Genomic DNA, 27,117 nt, shown 5'->3' on the forward strand with positions numbered 1-27,117 from the left:
GTAAAAACACAGTACTGCTTTGTGTTTTCTTCAAGCAATTTAACCACTGCATAACACAAGAAAACCCAAAGAAACCTGTGCTTGGAAGCCAGTGGTTAAGATATAAAACAGCAGCAATCTCTAGGGATGCTCTAAGAAACCTGTGGGCTTTACCACACAATTCATGCTTCCATGCACATATAGAACCTAGGAATTGCCATACTGAGGAACTTAATTGCCATTTTAGTATTCAGTAAGGGACTGTGTAGTGCATCATATTTATAACATGCTTACAACAGCAGCTCTTTATCCCCAGAGCCTTCAGAAAACTGTCCAGTCTATGCCCTGGCACGTGTGGTATTGCAAGACAATGCAATAGAATTATACTATCCAATCCAAAAGTTCTTCCCCACTACATAAATTTACATAATGTACAATTCCCCAATACACAAATTTGTAGTTTAAGTTACATTCCTGGCCCCTGTGATGTCCTACATAGAATTTCAGCATTCAAAATTCCAGCCACCTGAGCAACAGTGGGGCTCAGACCTCATACACCCATCTTCACCTTCTTTAAAATAAATCAGATACAGCATGAAATCTCAAGATACCATTAAAGCTAGTTGTTTCAGAATTTAACCCCCCAAACTGTTCTTTCATGAAGTACTCATTATAGGTACATAAGCTCTTACCATATTAAGAAAGAAAGATTCACAAAATAAGGAGCTGTGTTCTTTCCTTTATTATGATGTACCAATACCTTGCATACAACATGCAATTTATTGCTTATTGACATTATTGCATATATCAAAGGGGAAAAAAGTCAGCCAATATAATTTTATGCAAGCTCCTAAACAGTTCAAACAAAATATAGAAATGCTTTACAATATCACTGAAATGCTAACAAATAATTCAGATTCTGTCCTGTAATAGAAAGTAAATTTAAACCCATAATACTTAATAATTCACTTTGCTATGACGGATTACTTTTATCACCAATCTTCAGAATTGTTATATTGCATGTTTAAGTTCTTGTGCCATGATAAGGATTGCTACTCCAATCAGGTCACATTACTAGCTGAATTTAATAACGTGATCCTGACATTTTGTGACAGTAATAGAATTTACTGCAAACCAGATTGTCAAGATTTACCAGAAATCAGTCTAGCAGAATCTACAGTTTTCATCCTGAATCTGCACATAAGTTAGCTAAACTCATCAAGTTTCTTCTTAGATAGATAATATAAACATTTTCAAATTACAGGCTCCATTACTTATGCCTAACTTGTAACTCATTCGTTCCAAACAGGCTTTCTAATTTGATTTTGTAACAGGTTAGCTGTGCTTATTCTACATAAATAGGTATCTGTCAATATTGAAGAAAACACTGTTTGGTAAATGCATGCTAGAAACAAATCCAGGACATTTGGAAGTGTGCATATTAAGTGTGCAAATTATATAGCCGAGCTCATGATTAGCCCTTTTCCTCCCTTCCCCTTATGATTTGGTGTTTCTTGTGAAACTGGAATAGGATTACTATAAACAAAACCACATTGCATTCAAAATTTTGTATTCTGTATTACAGCTTAGTATTCATATTTAAATGTTGCTTTCAAACCTAGCAAATTTTTAAAAATACCAAAATTTAAAAACTTAGAAGACAATTTACATGCAACATGTTCCATTTGGGTGCAGATTCTCATATACTTAAATATTTATAGGCTCATAAAAGCATGTCCTGTCCACAAGACAAGTACAATGTTTGACATCCCACACATAGATTAAAAATAAAGATACAATACAGAATATTTTATTTGCTTTTGTGTTTTCAATTTCAGTAAGTAGGAAGTTATAAATAGCACACTGAATCATTATGTGGTTGATACCAAGCCATGCTGATCTCTTCATACTTCACTCTCTTACAGACACTTCTTTTACTCACAACTAGGTTAAAAATGTATTTACTAAGTATTAAACAGATGCCCTCTCTCAGTGCAGGACATCACACAATGAAACTGTTCTCAGAAGAAATTCTGCCAAAATATTTCTTATACCAAACAATATGATTTTTTCTTCATAGCTACCTTCCATTCTTTACTGAGCTATAAAGTGCTTGGTTATTATAAATAGAACAAGACTTGAAAGGAGGTAGCTAGTAGGAATTTTTAATGGATAAGAAACCTTACCAAGTGTTACCATCTAAAAGTATGACTTGACGCTTTATCCCAGATCTGTAAACAACCCAGGCAGCACATATTTCAACTTCTCTGCCATAGAAACAACTTTCAAGTTGCTTTCAGAAAATCCTAAGAATTTCACCTAATACAGATTTTATCCAGGTTTGGATGAAGGTTAAAAGTTCACAAATATTATCACTATTTCCATCTGGCTGCCATCAATCAGGGTATCAGCAATGAAGTTCCATTCTTTTTCTGCCTGTATTCCACAGACAGAGAAATCTGACCAGGAACAAACCTTCCCTCGTGGAGTTCCTTGTAGCCAGATAATGCTGTTGTACAGTAGGGTATTAAAATATGAAAGGGGCTTGCAATAGTTTTCAGTCTTCCATACTTGCACTTTTTCATCTGAAAATTCTAGTCCTTTCTATTTGCTTCATTGATGGCTTTCAGCAGCAGCCAACAGCACAGCAGACCCTAAGATGGAGTCATTGTCAAGCAGCCCTTTATTTTCCTGACTGGCTCAGCAGAAGCATCACAAAACAATTTTTCAGACTTCTCTATTAAATTGTCTTTTACATAAAGCTTGAACATACATATGCTTAAACACGCACAAAGCCATGAGAAAAAGTCCTCTTCATACAATAATCAACAACTGGTATTCCATTTTGTACAGCTTGAAAGTTCTAAAGAATAAAATTTCATTTTCCATCACGAACAGAGACACAAACACCTAAACGTTTTTGCTATGTATCTGTCTGCTGTTGTCCCAAGCACGGCAGTAGGAAGACATCTGGATCTCTAGGTGTGTACTCAAAGTCTTCTCCTCTCCTCTTTAATGCTGCCTGAATACATTTGCTCACTTGTGTAGGCTTTTACCCTTAGGTTGTTAGTTCTGCAATATGAGTAATCTTCTCCCACAATATTTGAAGCAAAGATGGAAGTCATTCTCTTCCAAACACTGTGACTATTTAAACTTTTAATAAACTTTAGTACATAATTTGGAATTGTTAAGAATTTATATATGAAGCCAGCTCCCCTTATTTTCCTGTGCACATTTTTATAATTCATTTTTCAATGAATTATATGTTTTAAGTAATTAAGTTATTAAATTATGGAGTTCCCTCAAGATAGCATGTATTTATAGAGGTAAAATAGGCTTCAGAGATGTAATTCTTACCACTGAAGAATTCACACAGTTAACCCATACAGCATCCCTGTTGTGTGAGCCTCCACTGAAATCCACTGAAACACTCTGAGAAAATGAGTATTTGAAGTATACTTCCTCTCTGCAAGTACTGATTCCACAATCAGTTACAGAACACCTAACCTACCACTCTCCTGCAGAGTTCTGAAAGTGGTATTTACTCATCTTTTGATGAAAAATTAAAGCCATATAAAAGAGAAACTTGCATTTCTACATACAGCCTAACTGGTACCAATCAATAGTCTGTCCCATGATCAGCAAGCTACTGTCACCTGGTATTGAAGAATGGAAAAGAAAAGAAAACCAAGCTATTTTTTACAAGATCACTCCTTCCATTTGATATGCCCATAGAAAAGACACCTGGTGACATGCCAAGAGTCTGCTTTTACAATGCATCTGTTAAAAAATAAACTTTTAAGCCACTAATAAGATATTACATTCAAAAGCATTTGTTACGATGCTAATTACCATGCATTTACTTTTCTGCATTAAAAAAGCAAAGACACAAGCTTACAACATTAAATTTTATCAATATTTCACCACATTTTTAAAATTAATAAAGTGCAATTTAAAAATGGGTGCCACAGCTATCTAATTTGCTGTATTATAAGCTTTTAATGGCAGGTAAAAAGTGCCCTATATACTACTGTATTCAGTACATCACAACTTGGCTGCCTGTTTACTGAAGTCTTTGCTGAAACCACAGCTGTTAATAGTTTTTTAAATAAGAAAATTTTCTTCTGATGCATCAGGACATAACTGTAATAACTTTTTTAAAAAAATATAAAATTTAGAGCTAATGCATTGCAAAAGAGGTTTTTAATTACACTAATTTTGTGCAGCAATGCAAAATACTAGCTGTTCTAAAAGAATTATCTCACTGCCCTTCAATCCTGGATTGTTGGCCAAAGTGTAGTATGAAGAGTTTTGGATTGGTTTTTGTTTCTAAATCTAGTTTTAACATCAATTTTATTATAGCTTGACTTACTTTTTTTTCCCCCCTATCAAACACAAGTCTATCTAGAAGTGGAAGAAGTAGGGCATTTTAATGAATGGCCTCTACTGACAACAAAATATTTAAAATACTGAAATATTAAAATCAGTGTAAGAAATTATAAATTTCAGAAAGTTTTTATGAATTATCACCCTAAGAGTTTCTCCAAATCATCTCATCAATTTTTTAATCCTACTTCCCTAAAAAGAAAAGCAGACTTCTATTTTCAAGCATACTTCTCCAAAACGCTTGAATTTACTCAATTTTCCAAAGGAACAAGCTTTTACAAAACTATTAATCACAGGGATCTAGTGATGTAAAAAGTAAAGAAAAGATTATTTTGCATCAGGTATACTGAAATCACATTTTAAAAGATACCAGATTCTGCAAATGAGCATAAAAGAGAGTCTGTTGCTTTGAGCAGGATGGACTCTGTGGATTTACTGGTACCCAAAAGAGGCAATGCACTCACTCAGATCATACAGCTCAAGAGGTGAATTGTTAACTCTCCCAATCTTTTGTCTGTAGGCTGTGAAGTTTTAATAACCATGGGATCCAAACACACAAGTACTGACAATCCTTGCTATCTCCCTCAACGAGGCAGGATTGGGAAACTTTCAGAAAAAAGCCTGCCGAGCTGAGCAATGGAACTAGGCTTTCAAAAGTGCATTTTACACAAGTCCAAACAATACTCCCTGACAGCATTTCAGCTGGGGAGCTAAACTCATTGCAGCTGCCTTGGTTGGGAGGCATTTCAGCCTGTGCAGCTCTCCTGGGTCTTACATGCAATTTCTGGATGAGGGCAATGCCTAGTCCCTCACCACGGAGGACAGCATGGGGCACTCACACCTCTGACTACCGAGGGGAGAGCTCATGTCACCCAGCTTTGTCAGAGGGAACAGGACTAATCACCCTACACAGAGTCAATATGCTACTTTTCTGTTTAAAAATAAATTGCTTAAACAGATTGCTACAATAATTGGGACGTGCACTGAAGTCACAGTGCAAATGGACACTTTTACCACTCCTACACCAAGGAAAAAAAACCCAGAAGTTAATCAGTCACAATTCCAGATAAAAGAAGTAAAACAAAACAAATTTACACATAAATACAGCTCTCAAAATAATTTAAATAAAACATAACTCAGAATTTCCTCAAATTGAATCACGAATGAGATTTAGGACTATTCCTAGATGGTGAGAATCCTCTGTGATGACCTCCAAGTCTTCAAGTTCACAGACAGAGCAAATGAGTATCTATTGACAAATGTGTGGTTTAAAACAAAAAAAAAAAAAATTGTGTCTACAGAGGTCAACTGTTCCTTCTACAGAATTACCACACAGTTTTAGAGGAGTTTGGCACAGTTAATTCAATAGTGTTCTTAGTCAGATCTTGGATTTCTGACTTGATTAGCATCAAAAATGTGACAAAAACCCTCAACGATTCATATCAAACAGGTCATTTTTGTGATACAAGAAAAATGTATTACTTAAAGTTACACATCACATATACACAAGATTTTTATGTCTTTGCAGTTAAACTTTGAATCCAAATAGCCAATGGTTAAAAATACTCTGAGAAGACTTGCAGCACTTCTCAAAGGTAGTAGCAGCAAAGGAAAGAGCACTTCAGTAAGAACTATGCCATTTCCACACATCATCTACAACATTAACTTACAAAAAATGTTCCATGAGGAATTTAGAAGATGTACAATTGCATGTAACCTAGGACAGCACATGGAAATCCGTCCCATCAATGGGAGAATTTTAACAGCTCTTAAGATATCATGTGGTCTTATAATACAGCATTTTAGATAAAATTATTTCAAAATTTCCCAAAATGGTTTGCATTCATATAAGGCAGAACAAAAAGCAGTAAAAGACTTCATAGAATCAAAGCCAAATTTTTAGCTTTTCTTGCAAAAATTAAAAAGTTGTCAAGAATGAAATCTTGATTGTTACTCCTAGAAGAAAACATAGAAACGTGCCTGGAAAATTGCACCATATCAGGAGTTTGGGGAATTTTTCATTTCCTAAAAAAACAGATATGTCAGTATTCACTGGATTTATAAAACATTTTAATCGGAGAAACCTGAGAGAAACACTTTGAACACACTGGTGGACAATAAGCAGTAACCAGTCTGCTCCTTTCTAATTTCTGACGCTTGCAACTGCTTACAACAGGCATGTGGAGCTCATCTGTGTGAGCTTTTGCTTTTATTCCTCACTGGACAGGATCCGCAAAGCGTGGCCCTGGGTGTGCAGGCAGTGTGGCTAGGGAAAGAGTAAGGTCAGTACAGAGGTAATACCTTTTTTCCATAATAGGAGCATTCCATGGCAGAAATGTGCACTGTTTCCCAAACTATTTTCATAGCAGAAATTTAATTTATGTATGATTTCTAGGCAGATTTTCCATTTCTATGAGTTTTCGCTTCCTCCTGTCCAATAAGACAAATGACCTTGTAGCATCCTTTTGCAATTTTGACCATCCACATCACATTCATAATATCCAAGACAACGCTTGAGATAATCCAGGCGCTCTGGGCTGCAAATCCTAATCTCCGGAAGCCTTCTGTTCCAAATGAAGAAATGACGTGGCTGTAATACACAGGCATGACGGCAATCCTCACCACGAAGAACACAACTGTCATCAGCACACCATTGAGGATGTTGGCCTTTGAAGATTTGGGATATCCCAGTACTTCAAAAAACCACCTGCAAAAGAAGTGTTCACAAATACCAGGCAGACTTGAAGCCATCTCATTAAAAATGATTTCGCTTCAAGTTTATTTTTAATTCATCATGTATTAATTGCTTCTACCTTTATAATTTCTAAATTATTGCACTTTGTCTTGGCTTAGTTACAAATCCTTATGCTTGGCTGCACTTTTTTCCCACCACTTAAGCAGTGTATGAGATCCAGTATACTGCAGAATAACACATAGAAAATCCTGATATGAATTGTGAACCAGTTGACAAACCACATGCATTTCACTGACTATTGTATAAAATACAGTAATAAAACTATAAAGACATATTTATTACTTGCTGTTATAGTTTATACCAACAGCAGCTAAAATTCTTTGTCTCATTGAAAGCAACTCTAAAATTGCATTTGGATTTGGTAATCCAGACAGAGCTCTAATTTCCTGTAACTGGGATTTTCTGACTGCTTCTGTTCAGCTCAAAACCAGAACATTTTCAGAACCAGACATTGTCAACTCTTGATCATGTCACAACTTGGAACGTTACCCAATAAAAAAAGATAAATCTAAAAACTGCCTCTCCATCTACTGCTGGGTCATAAATGGCCTTTAAAAAAGAATTCTTGCATATTTATTCCTGGATATAGTAGACAGGCCTAATTTATCTATTGCCTAGCACACAGAACCTGAGGGTTGAAAAAGGAACAACAAACTAATCCTTTGTCATTCACACTTAAACCAGAATAAACAAGTAAAATTTGTGCAGCAATGGCAGATGGGACCAGAGCAAAATAACTTAAATCACTGTATTCATAATGAGGGATGGGGAAGAGAACTAAATAATCCGTTTTTCTCCAATAAGATACACGGCTAAAATGATTTAACAAAAAAACAGTTCTAAACCTGGTTTTAAAAGTAATTTTTAATTTAATAACCTACAGATTATAATAATTTATAATTACCTAGGTAATTATAAATACACTAGAAAGATTTTCCAGACATCCAGCTCTAACAGAAATATTGTAGGAATTCATTAAGCATGCAACTAGGACAATTAAAATCCAGGCACTCGAGGTGGCAGTCCAGCCTGGAAGCAAGAGCCCTCACCATAGAAACACTTACTGACATGAAGAGAAAGACCTGACATGTTTGGTCAGATTTACAATCAAAGTTCTCACTTCCAAAGATATATACAATGCAGAATCGAAAATTAATGTAAAAAATGGTTTTCAAACATACTGCAATGTGCCAGTATAGGTAATTTGCATCTGTTTAGCAACTTCCCTTTCCCAGCAAATAAAAAAAGTCTGTAAATAACAGTTACCATTACAATTTTACCCGCCACAGTTCAGAATTAATTACATAAACGTTGATACTAACATTAAAAGATCTAAATGCTTGGCATGGAGACAACATCCAATTAGAGATCCCTAACAACACAGACAGGAAACACAGAGACAGTTCTAAGATTAGAATATCTTTTATATTTTAATAAGAGCACTTTTGGTAGACTAAGAATGCAAACAAGAAGCATAATGTAAGTCGTTATCATTATCCACTACTTACTCTCTTAAGGGTCTGATTCACTTCAAATTTAATGGAAAAAAAATCATGCACTAATGAGATGACATCTCTTAGTGCAAGGGACTTTATTATCTCCTGCAGCAATTTCTGCTTTTCTGAGAGAGTGCTAAATGTCAGTATTCAAAGACCCATAATCTCACCATGGGCATTTTAAAAGTATAAAATTACTTTTAAAAGTATAAATTACTTTTAATAGCCAGATTCACCACAATTCTTTCTAATGCCACAGTCTGAAAGGTAAGCATCAGAGTAGGAACCCACATGAACCCAGGATGACATCCTATCTTGATAGAAGCTGGGACAACAGCCATTCTCTATGACATGAATATCAATATAAACCCTTTTTTCATTAAGTTTGAGGAAGTGTTTATTTAGTCTTTATTTCCTCTGTGCACACAGAGCACAGGCTACAACAGACTGGTATCTCCCATTCATTTGCACTGAGGCAGAGGAGAGCAGCCTCTGGAGAGCTCCATTATCCCACCCTGTCCTCCTGGGAGTTTGAGTTTACCAAACTGATGTTCAAAAGGGACCACAGCACAATCTTTTTTATCTGTAAGAGCACTGAGGAATGCTACATTGTCATAAAACACTTCAGAGATTAAGTAACAATGCAGTAATGGGCAATAGCCTGTCTGCAGGAGGAACACAGTTTCTATTTGCCTTATCCTTTCTTTATCAGACATCTGGAAAAGCAAACAGATGCCACACTTGTAGAAGCAGTAAAGCAGAAATACACCCCAAAAGCATGGTTAAGAAAATGGCATCTGATACACTGAAAGTCCTCATCCTACCTTGCAGAAAACTGGAGAAAGAGGAGAAGGCTGCAGCCCTGCTCTGTACCTAAGCCCCTCACCTGAGGTGAAGTCTCTGTGGGGCAGATCCTAGCCCCAGCTGTGGCCTGAAGGCTACAGAGTAAGGGAGAGGCCACCCTCCCCTCAGCACCATGGAACTCCAATGACAGCTTTCCCCTTGCAGCAGTACGAGGCATTACCAGCCTCCTTTTCTGATACAGCAGCACATCAGGGAAAACACTTCAACCAGCAGCCAGGGCAGGCTCCGAGTTCTGCAGGAGAAGCTTCAGCCCCTTTCTTCTCTAACCACAGGTGTGAAAATTAACCATAACCATTATAGTTAAGTGCTGACAATAGCGTGCAGAACTATTTTTGAAGGCAAATAAAGAATAGGCATTTATATTATTCTAGATATTAATATGCATATATAAATATTGATCCATGTGTGTAGAATACTGGAAAATAAACTTCAAATTATACAGGACAATGCAATTCCATTCTAGGATTCTGATTACAATATTATGTTGCCTCTTTTCCTCATCCATGATACAAAGAAAAAGCATCCATGTTGAAGATGGCTTTATTATAAAAAATAAATGAATGAATATACAAAAGTTAATAAAGAATATTTTATTTGTGATTTTTTTGTCTGATATTTTCATAAAAAGCTGGTATTTCATACAAAGCCTGGTCTAATCCAGAAAGGAACTGGGAGATGAATACATTAGTTATACTGTTGCAGCTATAGCAGCAAAACATTTTCATAGCAAAAAAAGACTTTCATATAGTAATCCTTAGTTCAATATATATAAATTCCCTGTCAGCAGACATTCCACAACTATAAAAAGACTTCCTAAGTGACAGAAATAGTAATGCAGATTCAGTTTTAAAAGAGCTACGGAAAACCTCCCTAACCACTTACCGCTGATTGACAAAAGGAGTGGAGAACTCTGCAAGGAGACGGAAGTTTCCAAAATAAGCCAGCAGACCTTTGCTCTGGTTAGCAAAACAAAACAGACACACAAAAATCAACAATGTAGATGTGAAGTTGTCATTTGAGCCTTTAAGTATACACAGAATGATACATCATCTCAACTTCTTTAATCAAGCTGAGTTTGCCAGCTGTGGCCACGTTTCCTGCACTGTCTAAGCAAGTTTTTTTCACAAAAGCTGCAATTGTCCTTCAGGTATCTCCCATCAGTAGCTTCTTACTTCAAATAAATCTTATAAGACCTACAGTTAAATGGCCATGAAAAGCTAACTAGAGAAGACTTGCACAAGTAGTCATAGATTACTAATAACCATGATAGCATTACTGCCTGAAATAATTATAAACATTTTTGATTTTTCAACGTTTAAACAAGCCCAAATAGAAACACTTTATGCTGAAGAAAAATCTCCCTGCATTGCTGTAGAAGCATATTTTGCCAAAGACGAATTGCCAGCTCTAATTTGAGAGCAGGGAAGGGCACAGGAAGCCCTTCCTTCCCTCCTGCAGAGGGCAGGGACAGCTCTGCCAGCGGCTCTGCCAGTCCCTGTCCTGCCCTTGGGCCGGGCACAGCTCCTCCGTGGGGCACATCCACACCACATCCCCTCCAGCTGACACACACTATCCACTTACACAACTGCTGGGTAAGCACCAGTTTACAAGGGTAGAGATAAAAAGATTGGGGGATTTTATTTTCCTTAGCTTCCCTGAACAACCTATGGAGTGGGCGTCATGATTCCTCTTTTCCCCACCAAGCAAGCAAATACCCACTGCTTCAAGCTTTTCATGGCGGTTTGCACTACACCAAAGAGAAAATCTGTGTGTTTAACCAAATTCTTTTTATCCCCAAAAGGCAATTTGGAAATAACATATTTAGGGGTGACTTTCTCTGAAGACGACACACTGGCATCCACAGGCAGAGCTATATCCACATAGAAATAAATGCTTTTAAAGAAGCTCACACTAATATTATGCTTTCTGTTTCCTCCAGAAACAGCTAATGAATTTTCTGCACAGAGGATTAGCTTTGGTAGTGGTATTTTAATTTATTTAATATTCAGCTCTAATTCACTTTCATCCATGATAATAATAGTAAATTTAATTATCTCCAACCAGAAACAGAGTATTTACTTGACAGCATACTTCAGCCCCTTTAAACCCTTACATGAGAAATCTGACAGTAATCTGGCATCTCAACACTTTCAGTATTATAAGCCTGCGATTCACACAGTAGGCAGGGAAGCCATCATTAAGGTTGGAAAAGACCTCTAAGATCGAGTCCAACCCTTAACTGAGCTCTGTGTGCTCACCACTAAAGCATATCCCCAAGTGCCACATCCACACACCTTTCCAACTTCCCAGGATGGTGATTCCACCCCTTCCCTGAACACTTGCCTGACCACCCTTTAAATGTAGAAGTTCTTCCTTCTATCCAAACTAAACCTCCCCTGGCACAACTTGTGGCCAGTTCCCCTTGTCCCGTCACTTGTTACCTGGGAGACAGAAGCAGAACATAACCACTTGAAACCACTTCCCTCTAACTTTCCAACTAAATATTCAAGCTTGTGGTTTTATTTAAAACCCTGTTCTATAATCATATAAAAAGTTCTTCTGTCAAAGTCTCTTTACAGCAAAAATTGAGAAGAGTTTTTAATTTCAACGAAGTTACACATTTTTGTTGTAGTGTAACATTGAAAAGTCATGCATTTACCACAAATAACTGATAAAAACAGTTAAAATAATGATTCAAAGTATAAGTATGCCTTTCATTAACCAGTAATTTTTTTTAACATTAAGCAAGTGAGATCTATAAAAGCTGTTTATTTAATCTCATCTGCTTATATTACAAGAAAATACAGCACTTACCAGTACGAAATAGTAAGCATACAGAGCTGCCAAGTGATGTATTACAAAAAATTTGTCACCAATTGCCTTCCAGTAGTAAATAATAAGCAATAGATCTACAAGAGAACAGAAATAACTATAAAGAACTATTTACTATACAATCATTGACCTCAGAATACCTTCTCTACATTTTAGAGATATACCAAGACATGGCATCAGTAGAAACCCTTTGAATTAATGATGTCTGAAGAGAACATCTTCATCCCAAAGACTTCACTTCAGTCAAAGTATTAGGCAACAGCATTCTCCCAATAATTTCCACAAATTATTACTTTCCACATCAATGGAAATACAGATGCAGTAACTTTAGCCAAAGTAGTTTGGAAGGAAAAGGTGGATCCTGAATCTCATAGTGACCTCACACTTATAACCCCAAAAATCTGGAACATATGACATAAAAAAAGGCAGGTCTGCAGGGGGCATAGCAAACATACAAATACATGCAACAAATGCAGGGATCTATCATGGAGAACCTCTGAATCAAAAAGTAAAGTACATTAGTAAATTTGGTACCATTTACCAAAACTATTTTGCAAGAGGCATTTGGAATAAGAAGCATAGTTACTTTATTAAATCCCAATTTTCTAATTACTGCAAAAGTGACATAGCAAGTTAGTGTTAAAAAGAAAGTTTTAACATATAATAAACCAAAAAAAAAACCTAAAAAAAAAAAATCTTTCTTTTCCCATGATGGTCTGAGAATTCAGAAGATCTTGTTCTCTCTACTGGAACAAGCAATTTCTGTCCCTACTTTCTGCAAATGAGTACTTTGGACTGGAATATTATTGACCAAGGTTCCAAATCAAAGACTTTACCCCTGTGACTTTCTAAAGTCCAGTGTGCCTTGATCTCTTTTGTATTAGCTATCCTCAGGCAGGGCTCTACATCATCTGACATAGCTGCTCACTTCCTATTAATAATTAAACATCAGCTATATAGGGAAGTGAGAGAGAATGAGTGGTCAGGTTGAGATGCCTGTTCAAAGGCATTCATTAATTCATAATGAAAGTTTAATGTATAATTATTCAAAAATAGATACTGATTAATTTAAACATGGCAGCTGAAGCTATGAAAAACTCCAGACACTTAAAGTAATGCACAGTTTAACTGAATATGCTGATCACCAGATTATCACTTCCACTGGGTGGAGAAATCCAGTACGAGATAACCAAGACTGTAGCCCAGTCTCTGATCAGAAACTTCATCCTAACATGAGAAGTTTTCACTGAAAGTAGTCCAAGTCATAAGGTTTTGCTTTGACAAGCCAGTATAATCCCCACACAACATAAAAGAAAGCTCCAAAGCATTTTGTAGCAAAATTCCCTTGCCAATTTTAATTGACAGAAAAATTAAGAACATAAAACATATGTAGAAATAAATAACATACAAAATAAATAATTGCCATGTTTTATACATGATTGAATTTTGGCTTAAAAGGAGACAAAGATGGGCAGGCAGGATCCATTTGCCTCAGCTTGTATTGAGGTTTACTAAAATTCTTCTGCCAGCATTCTGAGGTCACAGGAAGAAACACCTGATAGAAGAGATACGAGCTGTAGGCACTGAGAAGAGTGAAGGGCACTGCTCTAACACCTTCTCAGCTGGCCAAAGGACAAAGCTGATCTGGAGCTGGTGGCTGCACATGAAACCATGACAAAGCCACACAGTGGTATTTCCTCAGTGCTTGGGGAGGTATTCCATCTTTGACATCTGCTAGCAAGATGCTGTGATTTCACCACAACCCACAAACCCATCAGCAATTTTAAAAGCCACAGCAGAACTGTATTGTATACACATACCACATCTCCACCACAGTGGCTCAGGATAAACATAAAGGTATAGTGACTCAATATAAATAAACAGGTCATGCATGCTGTTTACATGTTGCATAATTACCAGAAATGAGGTAGCCTGTGGTAATAGCAATATTCAGCTTCACAATTGAAGGGTCACCCCTGTAAACACACCAAAAATACATAGTTACAGCCTAATTTGCAAAGGACATACACATCTCAAACACAATGCCAGCAGGGCACATTATTCTTGGCTCATCAGTAAGAGATTATGCAATCTAGTTAAGAAGGGTTCTAATCACAAGTGAATTCCTTTTCCACCCAAACACAAGACACCTACTAGCTACCCTAATGAGGATCAACCCCTGCCTCAGCACAGAAACTGCCCCAAGAGCCTTGCTGGAGATTTGAACTGAAACCCAGCAAGTACTCTGAGCTGGCTTCTCAGGAAACTGAGGATAAAAGGGAACAGCCCAGTCTCTGTCTCTTAGCCCTTTAACTGACACTCTGTGTCTCCATTTTTGTTTTTTGCCAATGCTAGAAGTTTGGTAAGGGTGACAAAAATATCTTGTTCAGCTGGTGCTTTTCATATTCATAATCAGATGGATGTTTATAGGGATAAACAGAGTAGAAGGACACAGGAAAGGAATTATTTGCCAGTTCTTTGGAGTCAAAGAACCTTTGAGCAGAAATGCTTTTCAGAGTACTTTCCACACCTTCTATCCCTTCCCTTTTGGTGCCAAACATTCAGCAGGCAAAGCTCTTAGTAACACACACACAGCTTCAGTTTCTCTGGAATGTTCAACAAACCCAAACTTGTGAATACAGCTCCAGAAAGGGAAGCATCCACGTTAGAGCAAGCCATGTTTGTCCTTCTCTCCACTGTTCTCTGTGCATTCCTACTTTGAGGAGTTTGGTAAGCAAGTCTTTTTTCCTTGGCATGAGGATTGTAACTTAATTTTTATATTAAATTATGCAACTAATCTGGCTATGTTTTGTGTAAATATGAATTGAGCTTCAAGTGAGAGGTCAATAGATCCATACAATGTAGACTGCTCAAGACAAGCTGTGAAAACAATCCTTGTTGTAAACCTTTCCAGAAAAAAGGAACTTAACTGTGCTTACAGCCACCTCCAATAGAAAGTCTGCCTCAGCCAGAACACAGTGAAATGCTATTACTTAACTATTTTTCTTAATCCTATTGGAATGGAGCAGTGGGAAGAGATTTCCTGTATTATTACAATCTGATCACTAAATTGTAAAGCTTTCTTAGTGTCTAAAACAAATTGTTCCCTCAGTGATAGGGTAGTTTACAGAAAAATAAGACTCACTAAACCAGAATTCTGCTGTTAGGTGAAAAAAAACCATTACTAGGAGAGTCTGGAATTCACTCCATCTGTTAAGACTGGCCATAGACGTTCTTATAAATACAGCTTGAAATGGGAACATTTTTCTATGGCTTCAAAATTTGATTACATGAGCTACATATATTGTGGGCTGAGTGCTTCTTTAGGTTTAGACATAGGGGCAGATATGTCCTCCTAACTTTAGCAGGAACTCTTTACATAGAGGCCTCATGTTAGAGCTCCCAGCTGCAGCAGCAACCTCATAACTGAACTTCTCAGGGGTTCCAACACACTTCAGCACATCACTACCAAGACAGCCTGCACTCAAGAGCCTTCGTATTCTCCAGAGAACATGCAAAGGACCGAGTATATGAAATTGGTTCCTTGATAATGGTAGACATGACTTAACTGGATGGAACAGGGAATGGTTCACTCCTCTCATTATTTTCCCCCCAGAGAATGGTTAATTTGCATCAAACCTCCTCTAGGCTTTCTAAACCAACACTTCAACAATATATATGGCTGCACTGTCCCACCTGTCACATCCCTTCAAGACACATCCCTATGTCAGAATCCCAAATTATTCTCAATAAATGGAGAACTTAGGTCAGGCAGTCTGGAAGATTTTAGACTAAATTTTATCTTCTTGAATGGAAGGTGCAATGGAATTAATGAGCCCTGATGTCTGCAGGCCAGTTTTGATGCAAGCACGAGCCCAGAGTGACAAACAGGGAGTGACTTGAATAAGCAAATGGGAAGAACTATCTCTTTGGTGATTGCTAAGAAGGCATGTGTCGCAAATGAATTACACATGAAGATGCACGGGCAGATAGAACAAACAAAAGTCCATGCAACTGACTTTCTTCAAACTTCTTTGCAGATACAGAGTCATATAAAATGCTAATCAAACATCACACTTGAAAAACTGTAATGACTATGAAGTGAACAGTCATAGGAAGGACTCATAGGAAGGAGCCTGTTCTCCTGTGAAGCTACAACATAATCCACTTATTTACGTCTTCTCCCTCTCCTTATCTGATCTCTACCACCTCCACATTTTCTACCATGTGATTCTCACCACTATAAAAACAATTTCTACATCATCTATGTTAGTCTCTAGTACATTGAGAAAAAAGGAAAAGTTTTATGAGAAATCCTAGACCATCAAAAAATGTCACACACAACACTGATGTCTCCCTGGAGCTTACCAATGCTCCAGTCCCTGTTATGATCTACTGTATCTATTTTCAGGCATTACCTGACAGTGGTACCACATTCTCTCTCCATGGAACCCAAACCCTTTGCAGGGTTCAATGGAGAACTTTCCCACAGATATACACTATCCAGACCAACTACAGCTTTTCAATTCCACTTAAAAATGATTACTGTAAATAGCAGAGTTTCAGTCATACTGACTTATAGTTACAGTTTATTCTTTAATAATTTAATATGCTTTTTAAATTTTAATATTTAATTTAATATTTCAAATCGACTGCTTGTATTTTATCTATTCCACTTCACAGAGACACACTGAACTAAGACATTAATACTGACACAATAGTTATCAAATTTTCAAATAGTACAGACATAAAAATGAACACATCACAACTATATATTTTAATGGAAAATAAAACAATAATTCAATACTTAATACACTGCAGGATTCTTTTTTATTCTTCTCAGTTATGTTCTTTTATTGTGTAACCACAACATGCATGCAACATGCCTTACCAGAGATGGTCAGCATTAACAGCATCATCGTACAATAAAATGTAAAGGCAAAACCCTCCAACCACCAAAGCGTGGAATGTGGACACTGTCCTGAAAAAGAGATCACAGTCACAAGGAGGTACTGCCATTCACAACTTCCCATGCTGTGCTTAAGGTAGGATGTATCCCAAGGCATTCTCAACTACCTGCAGATACTTCTGTGGGAGACAATCATCTGTTCCCTATGCTACATCCAACCCCTTACAATGACAGGTGGGAAAAAACAGTCCAGAAGAAGAAGTCTATTAGATTGGAGTGGGATTGGTGATACTAGATACAAAGTGAGTCTTAAAAGTAAGGGAGATCTAAGTTTTCTTCAAATTATCCCATATATTAATGAATCCTTAAAGACAGTATGACATCTAGCTCTCTAACACATGTTTTTTGTATTGTCCCATTTGGTGGAAAATGTATATGAAATTTCATACTCAGATTAGCCCAGAAGTCCTGCAGCTGCAGGTTTCTCCTTTCAGGCACCAAGTTAAAAGACCCATAATAAGTCTAGTTTGGATTTGGAAGGTGGCATTAAATGAAAAATCCTAAGCTTCAGATAGAATTTCTAGTGCATTTGAAGTAGATTCTGGTTTTCAAAGAGAAAACTTATATAACTCGGTTGTAGCTGAGTACCCAAGGTATAACAGCTACAGGTTTGTATCAATTAGCAGCTTTGTACTGGACAAGGGAAATATAAAATGAACATCACAGTAACCAAAGTTGCCTTGTCCCTACCTGGGTACTAGACACATTTTTCCCCCAAAGACAACAGTCTCCAGTTTACAGGCTGCATGCACAGTATAGATAAACTCTACATGCTAACAAGCATGCACTTTTAGAGAAATATCTATTTACAGAAGGCCCAGCAGGGTTTCTGCCAGCACACAGGCCAGGGCCCCTCCTGCCCTTTCAGTCCACATGTATTCTTGGAAGGTAGAACAATGCAATGGGCATGGCTCCAAAATGTGTAACCTTCCTGCTCCAGCCATGGGTTTAACACAACTATAAGCTGCACCTAATACTGTGTAGCTACTGTTGGCTTTCCCACTTTGCAAATGTAATTAGAAAGAAAAAAGATGTGAAAAAATATCCATAGGGAATCACAGATACTTTTTGAAAGATGAGAACTAAGTTCAGTGCTGTGTAACTGAAAACACTCCACACCATATTCACTTCACACACATATTCACAGCACCAACATATACACACAAATGCACAGACACTGTTAGTTATCATTCCTGTCTTTGTACATATTGAATACATGTATTTGAAAGTCATTAATATTTTAGATGTCCTTAAGGCATTCTCAGGAATCTAAGATCTACCATGCAAGAGTTGAAGAAAACATGTGACTTCCTGCAGAAGATTTTGCAAAGAAAGGGGTTATAATCCCTACTCCATTTCCAAAAGTGGCATTATTATCTACTGGCAATAGAAGATTCCATAACTGTTCATAAAAGAGACTGTATTTACAATTTGTTTCAAGAGTGTCACTGTGCTATTTTCAGCAGCTTTTTCAACAGTGTGCCAGAAAATGAATGGAGGTTAGTATATTATGATAGTCAAAAATTGGATGAGAACAATTAATAATCATTACAGCACAGGCTGCACTTCTGCTCTCTCTTTTTTGAACAAAGAAAGAAAATTTAATTATCAGAATTGTAATGATAATTAATAGTTTAATTAAAAGGTCTACTCTTGTAACACTGGATTAAAAAAGATAGGAACTTTCCTTCTTTTTTAAAACAAAGCAGAACATGCAATATTAGTGTCTGAGAAATACCTGGAATTTTTGAACTTGAGGAGAGGATAATGCTACAAGAAGGAAAATTTGTCCTAAAATATAGCTCATTAGTTTACAGTTGTAATTTGTTTTTGAAGAGGTCGTTAACCTGAACCCTTCTGTTTAGAATACAAGTTATACACAAGTAGAACACTTGAATGGGAGTGAAATAAAAGAAAAAACAAGAAAGAAAAGGCAGCAGATTTCCTCCTTAACTCTGGACTTTGAAGCTTCTCCATAGGCAGGGCAGAAAAAGGGAAATAGTACAACAGTCCATTTTAATAAGGAATCTAGGTCAAGCTATCAAGCTCTGTATATTTCCTTGAAATCTTTTTCAAAGCTTGCATCCTTTAACTCCTCATTAAGCTGCAAACAAAAAAAGCTGCAATGCTAGGTTGCAGACTTGCTTTTTTATTATTGAATATATTTTTTTCATAACTACTTAATAGCAGTACAAGCATCTATTACAGGAGAGGTGACAAGAATATATGCACAACTTGAAGAATTATACTACATCCATGACCAAATATAGTTTTTAACTCAATTTGAGTGTCCATATACTTCAGATGCCAGAAGCAATTACTTTATTGGTTCATAATTCTTGGAAGGTCAGAATGAACAAACTGACAGCATGGAAAATACAGCCAAGAGCTGCAGCTCAAATGCTTGATTACAAAGCTCTCCAAACTGTAACAATATATTTTCAATGCTACAGCTCATTTCAGGCAGATGCCCTCTTCCAGACCCAGCTGAGCTGATAAAAATGCATAACCATCCTCTGTGCCAGTTTCCTTAGCACTGCCAACAGAATCATTTGTGTGTGCACTCCCTACACCAGTTCAATATAGGACAAAATAACAACCATCTACTTTTAAATAATTTAAATGAAACCAACAGATTTTACTAGGACATAGTAACTGTTTCTACCTTCATAGCTCTCTGCAGAATAAATACATACTCATCTGCATTCTCTGAACTTGCAAGATACTCCTTGAGGCCTCTCTTCGTTTCGGTGAAACACTGGAGTGACAGGGCAGTCTAACAAACACTGTGTTTGGTTAGCAGAGCTGAAGTAACACAAGCACAGCTAGCCTTTCTTTCCCTTCGTGCCCTCCTCAGTTATAACATCCACAAGATGCTGATGAACCATGCTTTGTGCTTCATGCCTTCTAACGCCTGAGCTGGATGAAGCCCGGGACCACAACCCACCTGTGTGCTAACATCTATATCCTGCTATCAACCCCAAGGGAAAAAAATGTGCAAAGAGGTAAAAAAGGACACAGTATGGAGTACTGTATCAATTGAGCAGTTAAACACCTTAGAACAAAGTAGCCCAGAGATTTGGAGCAGCTTATTTCCAGCACACTTGTGATGTGTAAAACAATTCATGTTATTATGCAAAGCACTACACCAGCACAGCACTACCAGGCATGGGGTAAGTTCTCATAAAGCCTATTATGCAATTCAAAGGCCATTTGATGTGGCTTATAGACAATAGCTTCACATGGGAACAGTTTAGTTTACTTTCCCTGTCTGCCTCTTATTGTTAATTGGAACAGAGAGGTAAACCTAAGCTGCACTGATACTGTGAACTGGCATCCTACACAGTTGTTCTGGCAGATAGGTAATTATTCAAAGATGGAACTGAAATCAAGATGGTGCCTTTAAGAACACTGCAAGTGGACATTTGCCAGACGGAAGGACAGGGCTATTTGAGTTGCTAATGCTGCCTAGAACAATGGAAACAACTTTAAAAGTATCCACCTGACACTAAACAGCACTGAGGAGGAACAGAACTGCAACTAATGCATTTTGAGTGCAGTGACAACCACACAGTACACATTTTTGAGTTTTAAATTTGGGAAACATCTGAAAAAATATTTTAAAGTTCTAATAGGCAAAGGTATACTGTACCTATTCATTTCAACTGGAGAACCTTGTGTACTATATATACCCTTGCAGAGTAGTATGTTGCAAATAAAACCTCATTGTTCACCCCATTTTCAATTACTATCTTATACTTCCCTTGTGGGAAGTAAAAGACTCACAGGTCAAACAAGTTCCTAGAAGTCCTGTATCTGAGGGGACAAGTGAAATGCAGGTGGATCCATCCCACTGATTGAAATACAGAAACATACAGAGAGAGCGAGGAACGTTTTTGGACTGAGTTTCCACAACTCCTTCCTGCATGTGTACCCTGTGTCTGCTATAGCTTCCCCTTCCTCCTCCTGCAGTCTTCTTCCCTACAACACACATGACCCTGACTCTTTTCAATACTACACCCAAGTGTCAACAAATTCCTTGGGAAACCTTAACCAATATAAAACAGTCTGTAGCAGGTGAACAAACTGCTTTGCTCCCAAAAGCATGACCAGAGATACACTGGGATTTTTAATAAATTGCAATAGTTTTGATTTTCATACATGTTTGGAAAGGAATTTTTTCTCTCTTCTCTTTACTAGAAGCATCACAGAGCATCTCTTCAGTTTATTACCTCTCACTAGTCACTGTTTTATCTTTGTACTGACTTTTACTTGGGCATCACTGTCTAACGAAGCATTTAATGTGCAAGTGTTAGTAATGCTGTGTTTCCATGAAAGGGCCACAGCATTTCACATGCATTATTTGTCCAGTGTCTAGAGCCTGCCCTCTGATCTTTACCTTTAACTAACAGAGTTTTCTTCAGTCTTACACACACACACAGGTGGTTCAGGTGTGCATTATTTCAGCTAAGTCTTTAACTGGCGCTGTTTTGAACACTTTACCTTGAATTCCATTCGATCTTCCTTTTTTGGCTGAGATTGTTAAAACCAGGTGTTATTCGTGTTGACACCCAAGAACTTACAACGTGGAACAGGAGCTGAAATACAGTAAAACTAGCAAGAGCAATGCCAATAGTCAGGTTGCTGAAGGAAGCCATTGTTCTTCAATCTGTGAAGAGAAGCAGAAGGTCATTTCACTCTATTCTCCATTTAACTATTTTAAGCAAGCACAGAAAGTGTTTGTGACAGCAAACTTATCAACAGAAACATTATTCACTAAAAGTTTCTACTTTTTCAATGTCTCTACTTAAGCATTAACAGTATAAAAGTATGCCCAAACTTTTAGATACACAAGTTGCATTTTGGTTTTGTTTTGTTTTTTTGGTTTTTTTTTAACATTTGCATATTATACATTTTTGTGGCCTAAAATTGCATGTATTTTATCTTCACAGAAAGAACAGTGACGACCACTGACCAGGCCAACTGCCAGCTCTGCAGCCTCCACTCCTGTCCCAAGAACCTCCAAAGTCAAAACTTGTTTCATTATTGCCAGATTGCCTGCTGCCAACAGGAGCTCAAAACGCAACAGAGCAATCAGATAAGCCCAGAAAAGAGGTTTTTGGGCCAGCCCAGAGAAGCAGTGGCCTTGCTGCAGCCCAGTTTGTGCACTTTGCAGGGACAGTAGCTCCCAATTCCCACTGTGCTCAGCCAAGAGCTCGTCCTTGGGACGGGCTGTGGGCCATTGGAGCTTTCCTCCTCCACGGAACTCCAACCTCCACACTCAGTGGAAAGCCATCAGAGCTGCCTGGCTTTTCAATTGCTGGATGCTCAGCTATTTCATGAGGTCTGAATACCAAAACAATTCCAAACAGAACTGTCAGTCTCTAAATGCTTCAGTTGTTTTTCCTGAGTCGCCAGTATTTGCAACACAGAATGATATTTTCCCAGAAGCCACAAACCTCTGACATGCATCCCCAATTTGACAGTGAAGTGGTGTACACTCCAAGACTGGTAAAAGGTACAAACTCAAAAAATGTCAATTTATATTATGTTGAACTGGAAAGGGGGAAAAAAGTCAAATGGCTTCATTTCAAATATTTAAATAATTAATACCTATTAAAAACCCGCTGTCACTTATTTTAGTTTTACTTAAGAAAATATCTAAAAATAAAATGAAGACTTTTAGGACAGCATAATCTGATGTTACCACAGCAACCTAATGGTCAGCAGAGCAATACAATGACATAATACATTTATGTCTACCTTTATTTCACGTGCATTACAGAACCAGTGAACAGGCCTTATATTTTTGAAATTGTATCTGCATTGCAGATAGTAAGAAACTTGAACTTCAGGAGGAAAAAACAGAGGATAAAGTCCACCATAATAACAAAATAATAACATTTTTTAAAATTAAGTACAATATTCTCACTTTGGGGTGTAAATGGTGAGTATATTGAAACATATAGATCAGAAAAAACATACTTTTATCTTCAAAGACTTAGAAGCAGAAGGTTCAATGGTATCAAACTTTTCCCCCTCTACCTCCTTTTCTATTTATTCTCCCAGAACTAAAGACAACAAACTTCCTCTGACTAGTGCCCACAGAGCTACAGGTATAAAAACAGAATGCAGGATAAATAAGAGCAGATTTGCTGAGTGAAACCTGCCTCTATCATGTAGATTTCAAGTGCTTATTTCAGAACAGCTTTAATTCTGTCCTAGGGACTCCACAATTCTTGGAACATATTTGATGTGCTCCTAGGGCCTATTTTCCTGCCCAGATGAACCCAAAAGGAACCCAGCCTGCAGACTCTGGGACAGCTATGCAACACAAATCACAGGGGGTGATTCAGTTCATAAATGCATTTTTAATCCAAACTAAAATTTTTATGCACACACACTGCAGTGCATTGCATCAAACTAATTGATTCCACGTATTTTCTGATGGCCTGTTCTAGTGCAGCAGCATATAAGTCCTGCATACTTTTTAACATTACTCTATCAAAACATCCAATTTCAATTACAATCCTGAATATTCTGTATTCTTGATCCTCCACATACTTCTCCATTTGCCTCCACTGATCAAGAACACCAAAACACAAACCAAACATCATATCCTTTTCACATAGTGTAAAGTACCAGAGACAATGGGTGTTAAGCTCAACTTTCTAAAACCTTACCATTTGAAGGAATAAAACAATTTAGTATCTACCAGTTTAAACCCACTGAAAAGCGCTGTATGGTGTCGAGTTCCAGATTCCAACCCCAAGGACAAAGCTTTGTTATTACATTATCTCATTTGTAGCAACCAAGTCTTCTCTTGGACAACATAAGGAAAAAGAAATTATCAGTTGGTTTAATGAAGGAAGCCAAAATCCAGGTCAAGTACAATCTCTTCAGAAAAACAGCAAAACCACTAGGCATTAACCACACCTACTTTATCCTTTTGACGAAAACACAGCAATTCCCATGATGCTACATTTTATTTATCTGCAGTGACTACACTAGAATCTCTTAGTTTCGAAGACACTAACATAATCTCTTGGACAAGAGAAAGCCATGTTTTGTTTTGTTTCCTTAGTACCAGAAGATTATATTAGGTCATATTAGGTAAGTAATGTTTCAGCTTTTGATAGGTGTTCATTTTAGTACAGATTAAGGAATTAAGCAAACCTTGCAAACATCCCTTGAAAGAAATGCATTAGAAGACTAATCTTTCACCTAAGGAGCCTGTGGAGGGAACTCATTTTTAAAAAGGTACTTGCATGCAAAGTGCATGACCTGACTTTCAGCAAGTGCAGAACCATGATGCCCATGAAGGAGAATGGTACAATGGTTTTAGAGAAGAAGAGAGGCAGACAAAAAATTAATCACTAAACCTCTGTGGTTGGTCTAACAGATGCTCAAGTTTTTCAAGCCTGATTTCATATATGCTTATCAAGATGCTGTTTAAGTATAGTAAGTACCAAGTCCAGAATAATTTTATGCTTTACCTCAGCAATTAATAGTGTCATATTTTAATTCAATTCAATGACCTGGTGTAAATACAGCATTTCACATGTGTTCAGCTATAAATATTGTCCCATATTTATAGGTTGTTATTTTCTCATATCCCTAGGTTGCTTTCAACTGTATCTTTTTTAACATGAAAATTTACTGGTTTTTACCAGATTTTCTTTTCATTTACAAGAAAAATTATTCATGTTGCTGAACCTAAGCAGCTTGTTGCATTGTGCTTGTTGACTTAAAACAAGCACAATTAGCTTCTGATTACAATTTTCCTTGACAAAGTCCAAAGTTAGTAAGCCAGGCAGCTTCAACTACACTGTGGGGGTTTTTTTTCCAAGTATCTTCTATTAGCTGTACAGCAAAGTCTGATCAAGATACAGAACTTTGTGGATTATGTATGAACAGACACTCTATCACCTAAACTGCATAGTCATTGATTACTGTTCTGTCAGCTGATACAGGGTTTGAGCTAATGGGAGGCTGGCTGGGCAGGAGGTCTAGTGTAACCACTTTGTATGCAGGAAAAACAGTACAATATACAGGCTGGGTCTCCACCATTAGCATTTGCCTTGCTTACCCAAAATTACCCAAATAAACATTCGGTTAGACAGTAACTACGTATGATCAGAACTTCACTCTTGTAGCTTTTCAATGGAGTCTTCAGTAGATAAACATTACCAAACACTTGAAACTAACATTTTTTTCAGCAAGGTATTGCTTACATGCCTTGTGTATTTCAAATTACTCCATTGACCCAATAACTTTGAAAAGGTTAATAACACAGGTTTTTTTCATTATACTCCATAAGAGCTAAAAATATATTAGTTTTCATTTGCTATTAACATGCAGCGGTTTTCCTGCAATTCTGTTTCTACTTGAGATTTAGAAGAAAAAGCAGTATCCATTCACCCCCAATACGGTAACACTATGAACTCCTGATAGAAACAAGCTGACACTTAATGAAAGAGGATAAAGGAGCAGGAAAGTTATCAAGTGTTGTATCATCAAAAGCATTTAGCATTTATGTTCTCCTCCTCTTACTATTTCCACATCATCAAAATAAGAAATGCAACAGTATAGCGAGACATGGTAAGAAGGTGCAGTGGAAGGTTTAAGGCCCACAGCCCTTACTTTCTTCGAGGCTGGATTTCCAGATGAGTTGGATCAATTTCCAAACAAGATTACACCGTAAAGCTGCTATTGATACCAGGACATCGCATGCAATACTGTGCTCTCCCGATCCGCTTAAAACTGAAAGCCAAATCCAATAGCTGTAAAACTTGTCAGAGCAATCTGCAGAGAGCAACACTGGACTACTGACTGTTCCCGCATTTTATAATAAGCCCAGTAACAAAAGCAGTGCCGGAGCTTCGCTGCGCTCTTGGTTCTCAATGGTAGATCCTATTCGTCTGATATCTTATTTAGCTCAGTAAGCAGCGTTAAGGAGAAACACAACAAAATTCAAGCCACTCACAGTTAAGCCGTTCCCTTTTGTATTTAAGGCTATTCACACCCTAAACTCCACTCAGCTTTCTGCTCTTAGAACATCAAAGCAACCGGCGGATGAAGCATTCTCATAAAGGCAGTGTACTCAGGATGAGGTGGCCGCTGCGATACCATTTACCCAATTTCCTCAAACCCCGCAGGCAGTCTGGAGCCGCAAAGCCCCCAGGAGGGAGCCCGCCCATACTCGGTGGGCGCGGAGAGCCCCGGGCTGCCCCCGAGGGACGCTGCCCCGAGCCGGGCATTACCTCGCGGTGCCGGTCACCCGCGGCGGCCGCGGGGCAGGCGGGCAGGAGAGCACAGCAGCGGGCAGGGGAGCACAGCAGCGGGCAAGGGAGCACAGCAGCGGGCAGGGGAGCACAGCAGCGGGCAGGCAGCGGGCACCCTCCGCACTCGCTCCAGCCGCGGCGGCGGAGGAGGCGGCCCCGCGCAGCCCTGCGCTGTCAGCGCGCTCCGCGCCGCCGCTTGCGGCCCTCGGCCCCCGGGGCCGCCCCGCGCTGCGAGAGGGAGGGAGGGAGTGAGGGAGCCGCTCCGCGCAGCCCCGCGGGGCGGGGGAAAGGGGCCGCACCGCCCCCGCCCCGCCAGCCCCGGCCTCTCAGCGCCCTACCGCCTTCCCTCCCCGCACGCCGCACCTGGGACCGGGGTTACGGGGGCTGCGGCGCCGCCTCCTCCTCCTCCATGCCTTCCCCGCGTCGGGGACGGGACAGCCCTTCCCGGGCGCAGGATGCTCCGGCGGGGATCGGGTTACGGCAGCCGTAGCCTTAAAGGGGCCGAGCCGCCGCCGCCACCTGCCGCCGGGCTCCGCTCGCCGCCTCCGAGGG

General features: G+C 38.4%; 1 protein-coding gene across 3 annotated transcripts; it reads right to left on the bottom strand.

Moving 5' to 3' along the window:
• Positions 1 to 698: 698 nt before the first annotated feature.
• Positions 699 to 27,117, bottom strand: TLCD4 (TLC domain containing 4). Of its 3 annotated transcripts, none has more exons than XM_063165663.1 (7): positions 26,929 to 27,117; positions 21,785 to 21,950; positions 17,204 to 17,293; positions 14,230 to 14,288; positions 12,295 to 12,389; positions 10,363 to 10,436; positions 699 to 7,072 (listed from the first exon to the last, which is right to left on the bottom strand). In XM_063165663.1, the coding sequence occupies exons 2-7, from the start codon at positions 21,937 to 21,939 to the stop codon at positions 6,757 to 6,759; spliced, it is 789 nt and encodes a 262-aa protein (XP_063021733.1). In that variant the 5' UTR covers positions 21,940 to 21,950; positions 26,929 to 27,117; the 3' UTR covers positions 699 to 6,756. The 3 variants fall into 3 exon arrangements, with proteins under 3 accessions (XP_063021733.1, XP_063021735.1, XP_063021734.1); XM_063165665.1 differs by lacking the exon at positions 26,929 to 27,117 and adding an exon at positions 26,545 to 26,579; XM_063165664.1 differs by lacking the exon at positions 26,929 to 27,117 and adding an exon at positions 25,925 to 26,185.

Source organism: Melospiza melodia, chromosome 11, assembly GCF_035770615.1.
Source record: "Melospiza melodia melodia isolate bMelMel2 chromosome 11, bMelMel2.pri, whole genome shotgun sequence".
In the NCBI taxonomy this organism is placed as follows: Eukaryota; Metazoa; Chordata; class Aves; order Passeriformes; family Passerellidae; genus Melospiza; species Melospiza melodia.